Raw genomic sequence first — 17,243 nt, forward strand, 5'->3', positions numbered from 1 at the left:
CCACCGTTCTGGTGATATGCCTAAGTGCACACACCTAGGCAGGTGGCAGAATGCCATTCACTATGAGGCACCTCAAGAGCTTCCTCTTTCCTCTCTGGCCCTGCACTATGTGGATTCCAAACCTCAAACAACTGTGCTCTTTTTGCACAGAACTGTCAGCCTTCCAGGGCCTTCAGTGAAGGGTTGTCACGATGCTACGTGACTTTTCCATGGACTTATGTCTCCTGGATTCTACCCCTAGAAGGTTCTCAGAAGTATCTCCTGAGCTGCACCAGCACTGAGAAACAGTTGCTAGACGTTTGCAATGACGCCTGTATCCACACACTATGGGCTGTCCTCATAGTTTCTGTGTTATGCATTTTGTACTCTGGCTGGTATAATTCTTTTCAGCAGCCTGTGAAGACTCTGGCCCCTGCTCTGCCCATAAAGGACAGCATTACCGCCGCTTTTGTTCATCTGAGGTGAATCGTTCTTCCTCTTCCTCGGTCCCTGATGTAGAGCTGCTCCTGATGTTGTACGGTGCCCTGTTGGGGAGAGAAGCACCAATGGCTCGTCTTCCTCCATAGTCCTTCTTGTTCCATGCTACAGGCCACCGCCCTCAACATCTTCGCTTCTTGATTGTCAATGCCACTAACATATATTGCTGTTGTAACATTGAGCCTTAGCCTATGCCTTAAAAGCCAGCACTCCTTTCTCCTGTTTTCTGTCTCTCGGAAGCCAATTTCAGTCATACTACTTCCCTAGAAACAGCTGGCAGCTGTTCCGGGAAACAGGAATGATGGGAGCAAGAAATAAGCTGTATAAAGATGTGGACTCCTGGGAAGTTCCAGCCCAGTCCAGACATCCGTCTAGGGGTCCCCTCCCAGCGTAGGGGCTCTTGGAAAGAACCTCAAGGGAAGTTCAGCTTTAGACACAAAATGCCCACAAAGTGACATCCTAAGAAACATGCCCCAAAGCACCACTTAGCTGAGCTCAGCATAGCACAAGAACCTGAGACCTGAAGGGGGAGAGGGGTTCATCTAGGAAAAAAGTGAGCAGTAGCCTCCGTGGCCATGGCTCATGGTCCATTCTCTAGACCCATGGACTCCTTCCAGAAGCTTCCAACAGTCTCTGCTTTGCCTCCGCTAAGAAGTGCATTGGCCATGGCCATTCAATTTTCTAGAGCTTTGTCATCTTCTGCTCCAGACCACATCTGTAAGTGGCAGGGGTTGTCAAGGCAATAGGACTAGCTCTCCCCAGGTTGTGTTCAGAGGTAAGTGCGCCACCCCACCCCCGACCCCCAACCCCCATCCTCAGCAGGTTCAGTTCTGGGATCACTGTATACTCACAATTTCTTATAAACTTCTGTAGTCATTTTATATCCAAAGGTCTGACGAGGAGGACCAGAATTAGCTGCTCCCGGCAGCCCAGAAGCACTGGAAGAGCAAGATATTTCCATCTGCCCAAGCACAGGTCCCTTCTGGCCTCTAGGTTTACCCATACAGCCCGGGAGAGCTAGGACAGGGGGCACTGGGAGACTTTCATTGGGCAGACCCAGCTGAGTGACAAGAAAACGGCCCACTGGGCTCTCATTCCTCTCTTCTACGATAGAGTCCCTCCCTTTGACTAATAGAGACCCCTTTTGACTGATACCAATGTGTTTAAGGTAACATGCCACCTTGGTGTACTGGAAAGGTGAACTAAAGCACATGGCTTAATACCCTCAGCAAGTGCAAAGTGCCAGTTGTGAGACCAGAGGAACAAGGGTTAAGTAAAATAAAGATGTGTGGGCACTAGGGAATGTAGGCGCAATTCACATCTCTGTCCAGAGCCCCTCTCCCTGGGCGGGGGCTCCCCTCCCAGCTTCTGTCCCTGGTCAGTGGACAGAGCCGGGCAGAGCATTACTTTACTCCCTTGCTAACCCTCTCTCGGACTTAGCTCTGGAGCAGGCTCTCCCAACCCTTCCTGTTGAGCATCTGGCCAGCACTTTAAGGATGTACCTTCTTGGAGCTCCATTGGCCTTGGAGAAGCGCTGCTGAGAGTGAGAAGAGCTGTCGATTGTTCTAGTGAACACTCCCCTACAAGAGACACCAGAAAGTGTTGAGAAGTCTGGGTATGTCCCTAGAGGTACCAGGATGCAGGTCGGGTCTTGAAGTTACTTACCGGATGATGTAACCAGCGGGAGCCTTTGTGGTTGGAGATGTGCTGAAAGAAAAGGAGACATGCAGGGAATCCTGGCCTTACTAATGATCTCATGCCACCTTACTTCATCCTGCTCCCAAGTACGACAGCTGATGGGTGTCCCAACACAGTGGTCAAGTGCCCACTCTGCTCCCCCATTTCTCCTTCAGCTCTCTCAGAAATACCACCATGGCTAACTCCTGCCCAGCCATGCCCAGCATAGCCTGACTTACAACAGGTACCAGGTATGCTTGCTCTATTGTTGGACAAAGTTCACCTGCAGAGTGCCCACAGTTTCTGACCTGCTAGGTACCAGGGCATTTGAAAGAGAACTCTGCCTGTTCTCTCCTGGATCAGGCTGCAAGTCCTTTGGCCAGAGCCCTGGGTAACCTCAACCTGGAGCTGAAGTGATGAAGATGAAGTCGTGGCCTTCCCTCCACACTCCCCTAGAATGTGTCCTCCTCTGGCTCTTGGGGCACTCTCACCCCACGTGGCAATGGAAGTGTGAAACCTAAAGGTATGCCTCAGGCTTGGTCAACAACTGGAAAACATTGGTTTCTGAGTGCTGGGACCTGCCGCTTGTCAACAACAGATGGGGCTCAGAAGAATTGAGGGCACTAGAGAGAGCATGCTAGGAGTAGCTAAAGGGGCAGCAATCTCAGGCTCAAGGTAGGCAATAAGGGCCCCTTCAAGGAGCTGGCGAGAGGACACGGACTCAGTGGATACTCCCGTTCAGCAATGTGAGTGCTCCGGCCCCGTCATATTATTCCTATAGAGCCTGTTTTTAGCAGGGAGCAGATTCTTGGAGATGGCGCCCTATGTGTTCCCTATGTGATGTCCACCCCTTCTTGCAGCAGAAGAGTCCCTGGGGTCCACTTAAGGGTCAGCTAGGTATCACCTCTTACCTGGCACTGGATACCTGTCCAGCAGATGAGCAGGATGTAGTGCGGTTCTGATTTGAAGATGGCTTTCTGCAGAAAGACAGGCACTAAAGATCATGGGTCCCCTGCTCCTCATCACTTGTTACCCTGTGGTCCCACCACTGCACCTCACCTTCCCCTCTCCTGACCCACTTGACAGCACCTAGGATTGTGGTATTTGTAGCTATGTTCAGGTTTCACTGGCACCTGGCTGGCCAGTCGACACACAGCCTGACCTAGCTCTAAATGGTAAGATGTCGTCAGCATCCCCGGGAAGGATTAGGTCCCATGCCCCTGCTGTTGCTGCCTTCCCTTCTGACCTTGCCTCCTGGACTTACATTGCATGGTCATTCGAGTCTTCATGTTTGATAATCCAGCTCTTGTCGCCTTTCAGGACTGTTCGGACTTTCATCTGTTTTAGAACGTTTTTGCGTTCCTCTTCGCCAGGGGGTGAAGGCTTCCCTGGCAGGGGCAAGGATAAGAGCCTTAGACAGGAAACTCCAGCCCCTAGTCCAGGGCCCTTGTCAGCCACCACACCCCATTATGAGGTCATCCTTTAGCTCCCTGGACAGTGTCCCTGTCCCTCTAGGGTTTGCCTGGGATAATCCAGGCAGGCACAGCAGCAGGCTCACCTTTTCCATTACCTCCTAATGCTGCAACACTCATGATGTTTCTTTCAATTCTGTTATTTGTGGGTTCACTAGGCTCCTGGGGACAAAGACAAAGACAGATTTGTCAATATGAGCATAACCATGGCTTGTGGGTCACCATGAGAGTTGGAGGTAGTTCTTCCCCTAAAGGCTCTTGTTTGGAAGCTTGGTCCCCTTATGGCAATATTAAGAGGTAGTGGGAGGTTTAAGAAGTGAAGTTTGGGGGATGGGAAGTGGCTCAGTCAGTGCCCTTAGCCTCCTAGCACTGGAAAGGCCAAGGCAGGAGGATGCCTGAGGCTTGCTGGCCAGCCAGTCTAGGCAAATTGGTGAGCTCCAGGTTCAGTGAGACTCTGTCTTATAAAATAAGGCAAACAGTGATAAAGACACCCACCGGTGACCTCTGACTTCCACAGAGGCATACGAACTAGTACAAACACGCACATCCATTCTCACCTCCTTCGTCCACACATGCACATCCATACCCACCCCCACCCCCTCACCCAAAGTAACGCTGGCTGGAAGGTAAGCAGATCATTGGGCAAACTGTCGTATTAAAGGAATTAATGTCTTGAGAGAAACTGGTTCGTTTTCATGAGTGTTTGTTACTAAAAAGCAAGACTGGCCCAGCTCTGCTTCCTCCCTGGCTTCCCACTCCACCATTTCAGTTCACTCTCACAAGCACCGGTTCCCCTGCCTGCCCCAGTGACACCACCAGCCAGGAGATCCTCACCAGAACGAAGCCGATGCTACCCTGTGCCCTTGAGTCTCCAGAACTAAATGAGTATCTTTCCCCCTGGAGGCACCTAGCCTCAGGCACTACATCATAACACAGAAAAACGAAGTCATAGAGGTGTGATGGCAGCACAGCAAGAGCATGCAGAGTCCCCTTCAGCTGTCAGGGCTCACACAAGTCAGGGGCACTCCCAGTGTAGGAGAGAGGCCAAGGAACCAAGTCCCATTCCACCGCTGAGTGCCACGCCCACCTGTATAGGCATGGCTGCTTACTTGGAGAATATGAAACGTGGGCAGTGTAGAACCGTGTACCCTAGTCAGTTATTAAGATCAGAGCCCAGAGAGTGCTAATGTAATGATGCTGGGGACGCGATCTGGTAGTAAGGAAGCCCCAGCAGGATTACAACACATCTCAGGCAAAGCACCTTCAGGAGGAGGCGGGTGGCTTGGAGGTAGGGCAAGCGCTCAGGGAGCCAGCTGCTTTAGGACTGGACCACCTTTCTTATATCTTAGTAGCTGTCAGACCTTGGGCAAACCAGTTAATCTCTTGGGCTGCCTCAGTTTTGTCACCTGTAAGATGAGAGTGAAATTATCTACCTTTCTGGACTGCTGTAACATCAGGAAATATCACTGGGTAGTAGGACACAAGCCAAGTTGTGGTGACTTTCGATCTGTTTGCTGGAGGAAAGACAGTGTTCTCCAATTAGTACATAGAAAAGTGGGTATCTGTAGCCCTATTTGAGGTTGGCTCCTCAGCCTGTTTCCTCACAGGGACCCAGTGTTAAGGGGTGGCCTCAGCATCAGGTTTCTTGTGCTCTATTCTCCCTCCTTCCCTCCTCTCTGACTGGCAGAGAGGCTAGTGAGGGTGGAACGTAGGGTCTTCACAGGACCATGTGGGCTAATCCCCTGCTTTCCTTGCTGAGGAAGGGGAAAGGCCCAGACTGTGGGTTTGGATGTTGCCCTTAATAACTACAGCTCAGCTCATCCTTCAGACCTGAAGAGCGCCTGGGAGGTTCAGTGGTGTTGACATGACAGAAAGCAAGGCCCTGGCTGTGCTAAAGCAGAAAAACCTTCCTCCCTGGCCTGGGGTCTGCTACCCCCAGGACCCCTCCAGGGATAGTCTCTGACCAGCTCAGTAATGGTGCCAGCTGGCAGGACCTGGATATGTTTCCATGCAAGTCAGGGGCACACAAAAACGGGAAGGGAAGGAGGCCAAGACCAAAGTAAAGTAGCCACGTCAGCAAGAGCCTACTCTCCCATAAACTGTACCAACTGAGCAGTCCAGGCAGGCCGAACCTTCTACATGCCAGGAATGGCACCTCATCATGGCATTGCAGCTGCCACACCAGAGTTCTGTTGTTCTTCTGCTTGCATCAACCCAACTGTCTGCATCCAGGCAGCACGTGCAGTGACCCATGAGCCAGAATGCGTGGGTACCATCAGTGCCTGGAGGCAGACCAGTAAAGCCTGAGCCCCCTCAGTCCCTGGATTTTTTGGTGCTACCAAATGTGTAGTAAGCCTTGGATGGTCCCTCGCCTCTTTTCCTGAAAGCAAATGCCCATTTTCTGGTCAAATCTTACCAGGCCATTTTTGCTGTCTTAATTTGTTTTCTGTAAGGCACCTCAAAAACATACTGTTTCAAGCCCTCAAGGACTGTAGCCACTGGTTTCCACATAGGAACTGGGCAAGCCCGTGAAGCTCACGCCCACTATTAGCAGCCACATCCATGGTAGGCCCTGCACTAAACCCAGAACTTGTCAGTGCCTCCTTAATAGGTCCAATGGCCATGTTGTCTAGAAGTTTCCTAACACATCAGAACCAAATAAGCCCCTTCTCAAATCAAGGAGGATTTGCCCATGTGCAGAATGCCAGAAGCAGAGAGACACTTGCAACTCCCCTGGACAAAGGAGCAAGATGTGTGCCAGAAAAGAAGTAGGGCTGCTGCTTCCGCATTGGCCGCTTTCCCTCTCAGTCCAGTCCCCTTTTTAATAAGACAGGGAGCCTGAAAGGGCCTGGGAGTGTAGGTCAGCGGGATCACCACTTGAGCACCCTCAAGGCCCTAAGTTCCATCCTTGCCACCACAGAACTTGGGATGTGGTCAATTTCAATACAGGGGAGGTGGAGGCAGACGTACAAGATCATTCTTAGCTACACAGCAAGTTCAAGTCCAGTCTGGGTTATTTGAGAACCTCTATCGAGAACCAACGAAGAAAAACATCACTGCTGAAGCAGACTAAAGACCAGGGCAGCTCACTGGAATAGCCAGGTCAACAGACCACGAGTTTCCCCCCAGGCTTAGAAACCACAGGGACCCCTGAGTAGGTGTCTGAAAATCAAGTACTAACACTGCCTAGTGGGCTATGGGCCTGTGAGTGCTACTGGATGGGGCTGCTGGGGGACATGGGGTGGGGTGGGGTGGGTCAGAAGTGACTCTGGTCTCAGCCAAAGCTGTGGAGCAGAGAGGGTGACAAAGCTGAGGAAGACGCAGGCCCTCTGTGTGGCAGAGAGGCATAAACCCCATTTGTCAATCTACCTCACCAAAGCTCATACCTTTAAAGGCTCTTCCTCTGTTCCAGTATCTTCCTTGGACTAGACTGCTACCAAGAAAACTACTAGAGAAACAGTTCTACATTTAAGAACGTATGTGCTGGTGGTGGGAAGGTGAACTGAGGCGTCTTTTAAGACGACACATTTGTAGGTGTCAACATCGTTAAGGGTAAGCTCCAGAACTTTCCCTTGGAGCAGTCTAGTCTAAGTCTGTCCTGCTCTCCCAGTTCTTTTAGGACAGTAATTATCCCAGGAAGAAGTCCCTGGGTTTGTCTTCAAACCTCCTTATTCTTCTGGGTCCCACCCACCTCTAAGGCAACCTGCAATACCTGGCACGATGCTAGAGGGTCCTTGGGGGAGTACTAACAAGGCTGGCCTGTATCATAGAGTCAGAACCATATGACCATCTTCACACTCACACCAGAGATTGGATACTGATACCCAGAATCCCACCTGCAACCCATGGGTAGGGAGTATATTTTCAACCTAATGTCACTGTGAGCAAAGTGAGCTGAGGGGGGCAGTGGCTGCCTCACAGAGAAGCCTAGGTTTGAGGGCTTCAAACTTCCTGGCATCAAAGTGATGAAATCCAGGTGACATAGGCACATCCACTGCTGGCCACCTCTGCTTTGTCCTCGAAAGGCAGGCACTTAAACTGCTGGTGCCAACTCCCATTGCTGAAGGGAGGAGACTTCAGCCCGGAGCCAACCCCACAATCCCTCAGCCTAGCCTAGCCTAGCTGCTGAAATTACCAGTGTGAGTCCCCTAAAGGCTATCTGGTGTGAGCTGCAGGGGTTAAGAACACTGCTCTTGGACCTGGGTTTGGTTCCCGTTACCCACACTGGAAGGCTCATAACTGTCTGAAACTACAGCTGCAGAGGATCTGTGGTCCTCTTTTGGCTTCCGAGGGCAAACACACACAAGTGGCAAACGCACAAAAACACATATAAAAACATTCAGGAAAACTTCCAGAGTACAGACATACAGAGGCCCCTGCAGATTCCCAGTCACCCATGCCTAGCTGCTTCCCCATGTACCCGTCTCATTTTCTGGGTACTTGGGCCACTTGGTCCCATCACACCTGATATCCAGACTGGCCCAAGTCAAGACTCTTACACCTCTGTTCCTCTCCCCATCTGTGAAGTAGAGCAGGCCAAGTGAGTTGTCTCCTGGCAGGGCACCCTCAAGTTACACCATGTGCCCTGTCTGGAATTTTCCACTCCACAGGAATTCTGGTGGATGTTGCCACCTCCCGAAGGGCCCCTAGAGGGCCATCTCTAATCAGAGAGCCTTTTCTACCTTACCTTGATAGGGGATGACTTGCGGCTCTTTGGGAACTGTCCCTCTTGGGACTTGGTCTGTGGCACCGGGGAACAAGTATCTTAAGTGAGATCTGTCCTTTATGATGTCCCCCCGAAGCCTCACTACACAGAGACTGACATCTTAATACCTCTCCTCTTGCTAACTGGCTGTAAAATTCTTACCTGGATATGTCTCCTGAGGCAGGTTAGGCTGAGAAACACAAAGAGAACACTACAAGGAAGACCCCTGGCCTTCCTGGGGGAAGGAGACAGGGTCAGGAGGGGGCAGTCCTTCCTACATTCAGACGGTCTCAAAGCAGCAATGGGCAGGAAGTTTCTTTTCCCTCTCTCACCTTATGACTTTGGCTTCTCAAGGCCGCCAGGCAACCTCTGGGAAAGAAGCCTTGGCCTGATTAGACAGACAGAAACAAGAAGCCAATGAGGGAGCTACAAAGATCCTGTTTTCTCAGACCACTATGGCCTGGTTTCATCACAGGCTATCAGAGTGGAGTCAAAGGAAAGCACACACAGAGTGCCTAGATTAGCACATGTCCCAGGGAGTCAGCACACAGTGTCACAATGTGAAAAAACATGAAAACAGAAGCAGCCTTTTGCTCCACAAAGCCTTGTTTTGCCTCTAAAACTAACTCAGAGAGAAAGTTTTTTTTTTCTCTCTCTCTTTCTATCTCTCTCTCTCCCTCCCTCCCTCCTCATACCACAAACCACAGAGACTACACATTACACACACATACCATCCATGTCTAGATACAAACCACACAAACCCACCACAAACATACACCATACATGCAACCAACACACACCCCTCCCCACACACACCCACAACACACACATACACACACCATACGTACTGTACATCTCACACACATACATAGCATACCACACATAACTATATATAAACCATAACAAATATGAATATAGCACAGATATACACACACCACACACACACCACACACACACACCTCTCTCCCTCACCTGCACACCACACACACTTACACACTACACAAACCACATACAACCACCTATATCTACCCAGAACACACCCACCACCCACCCAGACACACTCACTATGCATCTACCACACACACAGACACAAACACACACACACACACACATTTCACACACCCACCACACATACACACACCACATACCCACATATGCCACGTATCTGTCATTTATATACACCATACGTACACACACACACCACAGACACATACATACACAGAGCACATACAGGCTCTCACATACACACCCTCCACACACATGCACACTTGATTACCTCTGGGAGGCACCTCCCACAAAAGATCTCATTTCCCACTCCTCTCTGGCTCAGGGAACCAGCCCAGTCATACTGTACTAAACACAGAGGACTAGGAAAGCACGGGAGAAAAGGAAAGATTGCCTGGTGGGCTGCCTAAGGAGCTAGCCTCCTTCTGACCAAGCCCAGTCTCCGTGGTCCTCTAGTCTAGAGCCGGGAACTCCGGGGAAATAAATGGGCTTGTGGTTGTGGTACTCCTTGGGTGCTGTTCAGATATCCACCCACCCAATGAAGAAGAGCCCCTGGCACTGCATTGCTCTGGCAAGGGCTTAGATGAGAGGAGAGAGCAGATTGGTTGCCTTCTCCAAGTCTGGGTAGTAGGGGGACATATGGGCTCTGCAATTGTCCTGAGGTTTGTGCTAGATGCCAGGTAAAGATTAACTGGCAGTGAGAAAGAAGCAAAGCTTTTAAATTTGTGTGTGTGTGTGTGTGTGTGTGTGTGTGTGTGTGTGTGTGTGTGTGTATGTATGTATGTATTTTCCCAGGCTGGCCTTAAGCTCACTATGTAACCAGCATAGTTGTGAAAATACCGGCTGTTGCAGTCTCCCTCTAGTGGCTGTAGAGGGAAGTGCAATGATGAGCAGGCACACTGGGTTTGCCAGGGTGTCAGGCACTGGGCTCTAAGTCTGGGCCATTGTCAGGAGTACAATTGGCTGAAATATGCTAAAACTCAAGAAACAACGGCCTCTACTCTCCACTCACATCAGAATGCTTAGCTGTGCTAGTCCAATCTTTTTTCAAGGAATGCACTTGGCCTACAAAGTTTGGACTCAGGCTGACCTAAGCTAGTACTCAACCTGCCAACTTGATTCTCTAGTCCAAAAGGACTGGAAGGATGAAATGTTCCATTTGGGAAGCAGCCTCCCGCAGCCAGGTTTTGTAACCCTGGGCATTCTGGAGTCTCAGCAGATGGGCTGCTTTCCAGCTGTAAGGAGCTAGAAGAGACACTACTGTCACTGGTCCAGGAGGTGCTGAGACGGAGAGAGGGGGCTGCAAGGAGAATCTCAAGTGATTTAGAGACCTTGGACAGAGCAAAGGCTGAGCAGCAGCAGCAGCTGGCTCCCATCTGAGTTCCTGAGTCTGCTCTTCAGTGTACAGGTCCCAGGCATTGAAGGCTGGGCCCCTTTGGCAGGAGTGTGTGACCTGTCTGCGATGCTCCAGTCCCTAGGGCTCCCGCCTGCAGGCCAACAAGGCAGCAGGAAGGAGGCATATTACGTGGAAAAAAGGAGTTGGAAGAGACTTAGGTTGCAGAGGGAAACGCATACTATGGAAAAAGCAAGCGGGGGAGGGGGTGGTATTTGTAAATGTGCTTTCCAGGGAAATGACTTCTGCATGAAAGTCTGGGATTTCACCTCCCGCCATCCCATCCTCAAACCCCAGATTCTAGACTTCTTGGCATCTGTGCTAGAGGAATCTTGGGAGAAAGATGTCTGAGGCAGGCCAGGTCCTTCAATTCCCTCAGAGTAGGGAACTGTAACCCCAAGGGGGAAGGGGTGCTCTTAGCTATATGCCGTTCCCAAGACCCTAGAATCCTCTGGCTCTCAGAGGAATGGATCCAAAGAAGTACTTGAAGAAACCAGGCCACTTCTGGTGTGTCTTGGCTTGCAGGACCCCCTGGAGCTTCTGGGAAGAGCTCTTAGAGATGCCTCTGGGATACCTCGGTGAGGCCAGCCTTTTGAGGATAGTGGAAACCATCATGTTCCCAACAAGATTTTGGCCGCAATTCCTCCTGGGAACTGTCTGCATTGTTACTGTTTATTGCTATGTCTGCAGCTATACCACCAGGCCCACAGGAACTCACAGGCCTTCCTCCACAGTCCTAGCTACCTCTGCCCTCTCACAGCTTCACATCATGACGGTTATTTCTACAACCTAAGATCCAAGGTCTCAAGCCAGTCCTAGTCATTGAGAGATGCTATCTCCATCTGCAGATAGACATCAGGTCAGAAGGGGCTGGGGACCCTGGAACCCACCCTCACCACAACCTCCCACCCCCAGCCTTCATGAGTAGCCCTTCCAAGTCCTCATAACTGTTCAGCATTTTCCAGAGCACCAGTGGTGACAGGAACTCAGCCCCACCTTGCTCCTAACTTTGGCCAAAGCTGCTTTTGTCCTTGCAAGTGATCCTCTATTATGGATGAAAAGAACTACTCAGCAGCCCCTCTAGCACCCCAAAATGCTTTTCTCTACAGCCTTCTCCCCTCCGGGCCCTCGATACCCTCCTTTGTACTTTCCTGTCCTGTTCAAATCCAAAGTCCCCTTCATTCCACCCTTAGAGAGGAGAATGCATTTGCCTTTTTTTTTCTGCAACAAACACCCATAGAAAGCTACCTGCCAGGCTGTGTGCTGGGGACATAGACAGGAGTCCGAGGAATAGAGACAGGCCCTGCGGGCCCTGCCAGAGCGCTGCATTTCCCAAGGAGGCGCCCTTGGATCAGGTCCTAAACTATGAAAAAAATGAGTAGGAGCTGAGTGTGCACACGGGCAGAAATGGTGAAGCAAGGTCTGCTTTTTGGGTTTCGTGGTTTTGTTTTCTCTCTCTCTCTCTCTCTCTCTCTCTCTCTCTCTCTCTCTCTCTCTCTCTCTCTCTCTCTCTCTCGTTCTTTCTAGGCTAAACCAGGCAATGCCTGATGTCAGCATTTTCAACAGAGATCCCTATTCCTGTGACTGGAATCCTGGTGCCTCCTCTCTCCATAGCAACCCTCTGCCACATCAAGCTCTCTGGGAAAGCGACTTAGTCAGCAGAAAGTGGTGCTCTATGCCAACCATCACAGGGATGGATCCAAAGACAGGGACCACCAACAGCCACCACTAGTGGCGTGGGCTTGCCACTACTGGCCCCAGAGGCCAAGTCTTCTCTGAACCCAGGGTGTGTCTCCAGAACTCTACAGCCTCCGCTCTGAGGCCACCAGAAGTAACCTCAAGGGCAGCTGTGCAAGGAGAGGGGCTACAAAGGAGATACTAACAAGTAGGTAAAGAACTGCCTATCTTCTGTTCTACCTACTCCCCAAACTTCCTGCTCTCCCTCAAAAGAAGTGAGCAATGTGTTGGGGGGTGGTCTGATGTATTTTGATGTTAATTCCTGTTTGTTGTCTTTGTGACTTACCTTTTGTTTAATAAAAAGCCATCCCACCTGGGGAAGGAGAAGGAGATAGGTGGGGCTAGGAGAGAGAGGAATTTTGGGAAGAAGAAAGACCCTCAAGAGGAGAAAGGAGAAAGGAGAGAGACCTGAAGGGGAGAGAGAAGACCGCCATGGGTTAGATGGAGGAGAAGCACACAGCCGGCGGCGTGGATGGAGAATCTGGCCCAGATGAAGAACATTAGTAAGTATTTGGGATTATGGATGAGAGATATCTTGATAGAAGTTATTAGAAACAGATGGCATGGGATTGAGGCAGGGATCCCATGCCTGCCCCACCATGGGAGGTAGTTTAGAGGATTGATATCTGCCCTGCCCAGGTTAACTAAGGCTATTTTAAAATATAACACATGTCTGTGTCTTAACTGACCGCTAGCCGGGCCTACAGATAATACAAATAATTTAAAAACAATAGCACTGTCCACAGGAAAAGACCAGACAGTGTTTCTGAAAGCAGCCTCTAGGTCTCTCCAGCAGGCAAATTCCCCATGGACATCTGCTTAGGCTGCCGATCCCTTCCAGCCTCTTCACCTCTAAGTTTGAATCTGCACATCAGCCCAGGTTGTTCTCCAGAACGTCATGGACGGGGCCTCTTTTCTACCCAGATCCCTCTCCCTCTTCCCTGTCCACGCGCTTTGACTTTGGTCATTCGAGCAGGGAAAGTGAGCCGAAAAGACCTGCCAAATGTTCCCACATGGATCCACAGGAAAAGGCAAAGGGTTCCATTTCGTGTCTTGGTTTCCCTTTGGGAAGAATGAACTGACAGCAGCTATGCCCGTGGAGGACCAGCAATACCAGGACCAGGGCAGAGTGCTAGGGGACCGACAGCAGATCAGGGGGATGAACTAGCCAATATACTGACCCCAGCAGGGGATGTGGTCAGTAAGGATGGCATCTTTACAGCACCATGGGTAAGAGAAAGGCCCAGAGGCCACATGATTTCAGAACCCAGTTCAGCAAGCATCCACTTGGACAAACCTGAGCAAGCCACCCAATTTTTTATTATTTTTACTATTATTATTATTATTATTATTATTATTATTATTACTACTACTACTACTATTCAGTGTTCTGCCTCCATGTACACCTGCAGGACAGAAGATCACATTATAGATGGTTGTGAGGCACCATGTGGTTGCTGGGAATTGAACTCAGGACCTTTGGAAGAGCAGGTGGCGCTCCTAACCTCTGAGCCATCTCTCCAGCCCCAGCCACCCAACCTCTTATTTCCTTGATTTCCTCCCTTTTATTCAAGCAGCTAGGTACAAGGAAAGTGTTTAAACTAGGATGATAGTTTCTTCCTCTAAGGTCATGGGAGCAAGAGGTGAGGTAGAGCCTAGTTTGGGAGGAAGAAGCCAGACAAGTTGGAGGCACCCAGGTCCAGTCCCACCCATGAGTGCCCAAAGTCTGGAGTGCAACATGAGAAGTTTCTCCATCACCAGAGCCCTAGAAAGCAGCCTCCCCTCTCCCAGCAATGATCCTGTTCCATGTTACCTTAGGGCTAGAATGAAGGTGGCCTCAGGGCTCAACAAGCCGAAGGCAAATTTGTGTTACGTGTGACCAGGAATGATATAGGCTTGAAGCAACATCTCAACCAAAGGGATCAGACACACATGGAGGCTTCAGTGAGAAAGAAGGGCAGGCTTCTGGCTTTCAGAATGCATCAAGCCAGAATTGGGGGTGTTTTCTTGGCATACAACTGAAGACAGTTCAGGGAACAGGTGCCAATACCTACCTCAGCCAGTTCCTGAGCGCTGGGAAACCCGAGTCCCTCCCCTACCAGGTCTTAGAAGGCTTTAAAGGTCTTTGGGAGCTCAAAGCAGTTTGAGGAAGGGCTATGCTAAGTTCTCGTTGCTCTTGGGACCACTAACCTCAAGTTGGGAGGACTTTGTCTTGTTACAATTCAAACAGCAGCTTTTTCCAGAGCAGCCTGTCCTCTAAAGACTTCTTTGCAAAATGTAGGGCTGATTTCTCTCCTACCCCTCCTCCAGGGAACCTTCCTCATCTTTCCAGCTGGAGTTGCATCCCAGATCCAGGGTTAGGGCTGCACCAAGAATGCTTTGACGACTCCCAAAGCACCTTCTGTGACCATGACCCACCTTGGCCACTGACTCCTGAGTGTCCAGAGGATGCACATGAGTGGATTCTGAGCACCTGCTGTGTGCCTGGCCTTGACCTAGGTACCTTCCAACAGTTCCACCGCAGTGAGGGCAGAGCCCCAGCTGGGAGTCGATGGGAGCAGGACAGATGAGATGCTACTGTTCCTCCCAATCTTGTAGTGAGTGGGCTGAGGGTGGTGAGATGAAGGGCACATGTTCCAAAGGCCTCCAGCAAGCTGTACCTGGTATGTACACCTGTGCCCTGGAGACCTGTTGGCACCCAAGCTGGCACTGTTTGTGCAGATGAGCCAGTTAAGGCCATGGGAAGATAAGAACTTCCTAAGCCTCCTACTGCAGCTCTCTGATTCAGAGGCCCTCGCGACTATTCAGCCTTAGCTGTGTGGAAACCTGCTTCCTGGCCCAGTCTAAGCACCATGACCAGACACCCTAAGAGCCGTGAGAGCAAGGCAAGACCAAGAGCAGGTGGCCTCTCCTGCCTGAATGCCAAGCCTCAGTACAAACAGTTTGTGGGGAACACAACTCCTAACAAACCTCACAGCCTTCACAGCCTCAGAGGGGACCGTGGGCCTGGTAGGCTTCTCTCTTTGACCAGTGGAGCTGCCAGGTGCCACAGCTTGGAAGGAACTGGCAGAGCAGATAGGAGGGCCCGAGTTTTCAGCTTTTCTCAGAGGCCAAGTATCACTATGCAGTTCCAAAGAGGACGAGGCTCTTGGCTCCCCCTGCCCCCGCAACAAACAATCCAGTCACAGAGCCTGTTCATGGCAGATCCCTCCGATAACAGCACAGTTACACTTGATTCCGCGCCTTCTGTCTGAGTATGAGCAGCTCCCTTCTGAGCCCAGAGGTCGCCCAATGGCCAGCACATGTCTAGCACAAAACCACCATCAAGTCCCTTCGCCCGGGCTCCAGGCCAGCGAGGGGATTCTTGGAGTAAGCTTCCTTCTGTATCTCAGTTTTCTCATCTACAAAATGGGCACATTTTACTAAGGATGTGGGATTTTGTGATTCTTGCAACACAGCAACCCTAGGCTCCCCCTGCCCCCTCCTAGCTGGTAGTCTACTAATAATTGCGCTTATCCACAAATGATTAGGACAGAGGGACTTGGCCAGCCAGGCAGCCCCTTGTCTTTGTTGGGTACCCTGCTTCTCTGTTTCTTTACAGTGAAAAGCAGAAAACCGAGGGCACTGTCTCCCAGACAGGAACCCCAAGAAGGATGCTTGGACCGAGTATGTATTATTGGTAGGGAAACTGAGGACCTGGCTTTGTCCAGGAAGACACAAACTGGGTGCCCCTTGCTGCCTCCCAGAAGGGCCGCGTCCTTAGGATGGCGATTCAACAACCCTACCTGGTACAGGTGCCCGGCTTGTGGGACGGGCGGAGGGTCGGGCGGACGTGGTGCGCGGGCTCCCTCGGGTGGGCAGCGCCAGACCCTACCAGGCCGGGTCGGCAGGCGCTGGGCGCTGGGCGCTGGGCGCAGCGGGGAGTGCGCGGGGAAGCGAGGAGGCACGGACTGGACTCCACCCGCCCGAGAACAAACAGGTTTTCTCCGGCTGTCGGGAGCCTCGCCCCTCGCCCCTCCCCTCGGCCTGCCCCTTTCCTCTACCCTCTCCTGGGGTAGGTAGATGTGCCTGGCACATTCCGCACATTCTCCCGCCAGTGTCCTCGGTCCTCCCACCGCTTCCCTGCTCCGCCCAGCGGAGTTGCTGGAGAAATCAAGGCTGGGGCTCCCCTTGCCGGGCTCGGAGTGAGCCCCAGAAAGTTTTGCCGCCATGGAAAACTTCCAGGCTAATTCTTCTGGGCTCCCGGCCCTGAAGCCGGGAGGCCTCCACCACACGAAGGGCCCCCGCTGCCTGGTGGCGTCCTAGCCTGCTCCAGGATCTGGGCCAACGACTTCCACAGATGCTGGCGGGTCAGTTCTGTCGAGAACTACTGTGCCTAGATCCATTTTACAGATGGAGATCCCAGACAGGGGCGGGGAAAGGACCGGGGTGGGGGGCGGCCACTGGTGGCTGAGATCATGCAGGAAGTCAGGCCTAGGAGAAAAAAAGTGAGCTAAAAGCTTCTGTCTGGTGCTTGGGAAAACTTGCGCCCTGGAAGGCCATTCTTGGAGGGGACAGGGAAAGGCACAAAAATTAGGACCACCTCTGAGGCCAGACCTACATTCAGTTTGATAAGTGACATACATTCACACTTTTGGGATACTTAGTGTGCACAAGTGTGGTAGGCTGTAGGGGGTGTCAAAAAAAAAAAAAAAAAAAAAAAAAAAAAAAAAAAAAAAAAGCTCCCAACCTTATAAATGATCAGGGAAGGCCTTCCAGTAGAAGAGATAGTTAAGGC

The 17,243-nt window shown here is 51.2% G+C and overlaps 1 protein-coding gene across 1 annotated transcript in view; it reads right to left on the minus strand.

Annotated features, from left to right (window-relative positions):
* Positions 1-16,374, minus strand: part of LOC127186167 (zinc finger protein 185-like) — a 47,802-nt gene extending 31,428 nt beyond the window's left edge. Inside the window, exons 1-9 of the mRNA XM_051142641.1 lie at positions 16,252-16,374; positions 5,060-5,140; positions 3,713-3,788; positions 3,419-3,542; positions 3,066-3,131; positions 2,143-2,184; positions 1,980-2,057; positions 1,329-1,415; positions 441-524 (exon numbers count right to left, since the gene is read on the minus strand). Of these exons, the coding sequence (XP_050998598.1) occupies positions 441-524; positions 1,329-1,415; positions 1,980-2,057; positions 2,143-2,184; positions 3,066-3,131; positions 3,419-3,542; positions 3,713-3,788; positions 5,060-5,080 (578 nt within the window). The 5' untranslated portion in view covers positions 5,081-5,140; positions 16,252-16,374. The remainder of the gene's footprint in view (positions 1-440; positions 525-1,328; positions 1,416-1,979; positions 2,058-2,142; positions 2,185-3,065; positions 3,132-3,418; positions 3,543-3,712; positions 3,789-5,059; positions 5,141-16,251) is intronic.
* Between the last annotated feature and the right edge of the window lie 869 nt (positions 16,375-17,243).

This window comes from Acomys russatus, unplaced genomic scaffold, assembly GCF_903995435.1.
Source record: "Acomys russatus unplaced genomic scaffold, mAcoRus1.1, whole genome shotgun sequence".
NCBI classification, from domain to species: domain Eukaryota; kingdom Metazoa; phylum Chordata; class Mammalia; order Rodentia; family Muridae; genus Acomys; species Acomys russatus.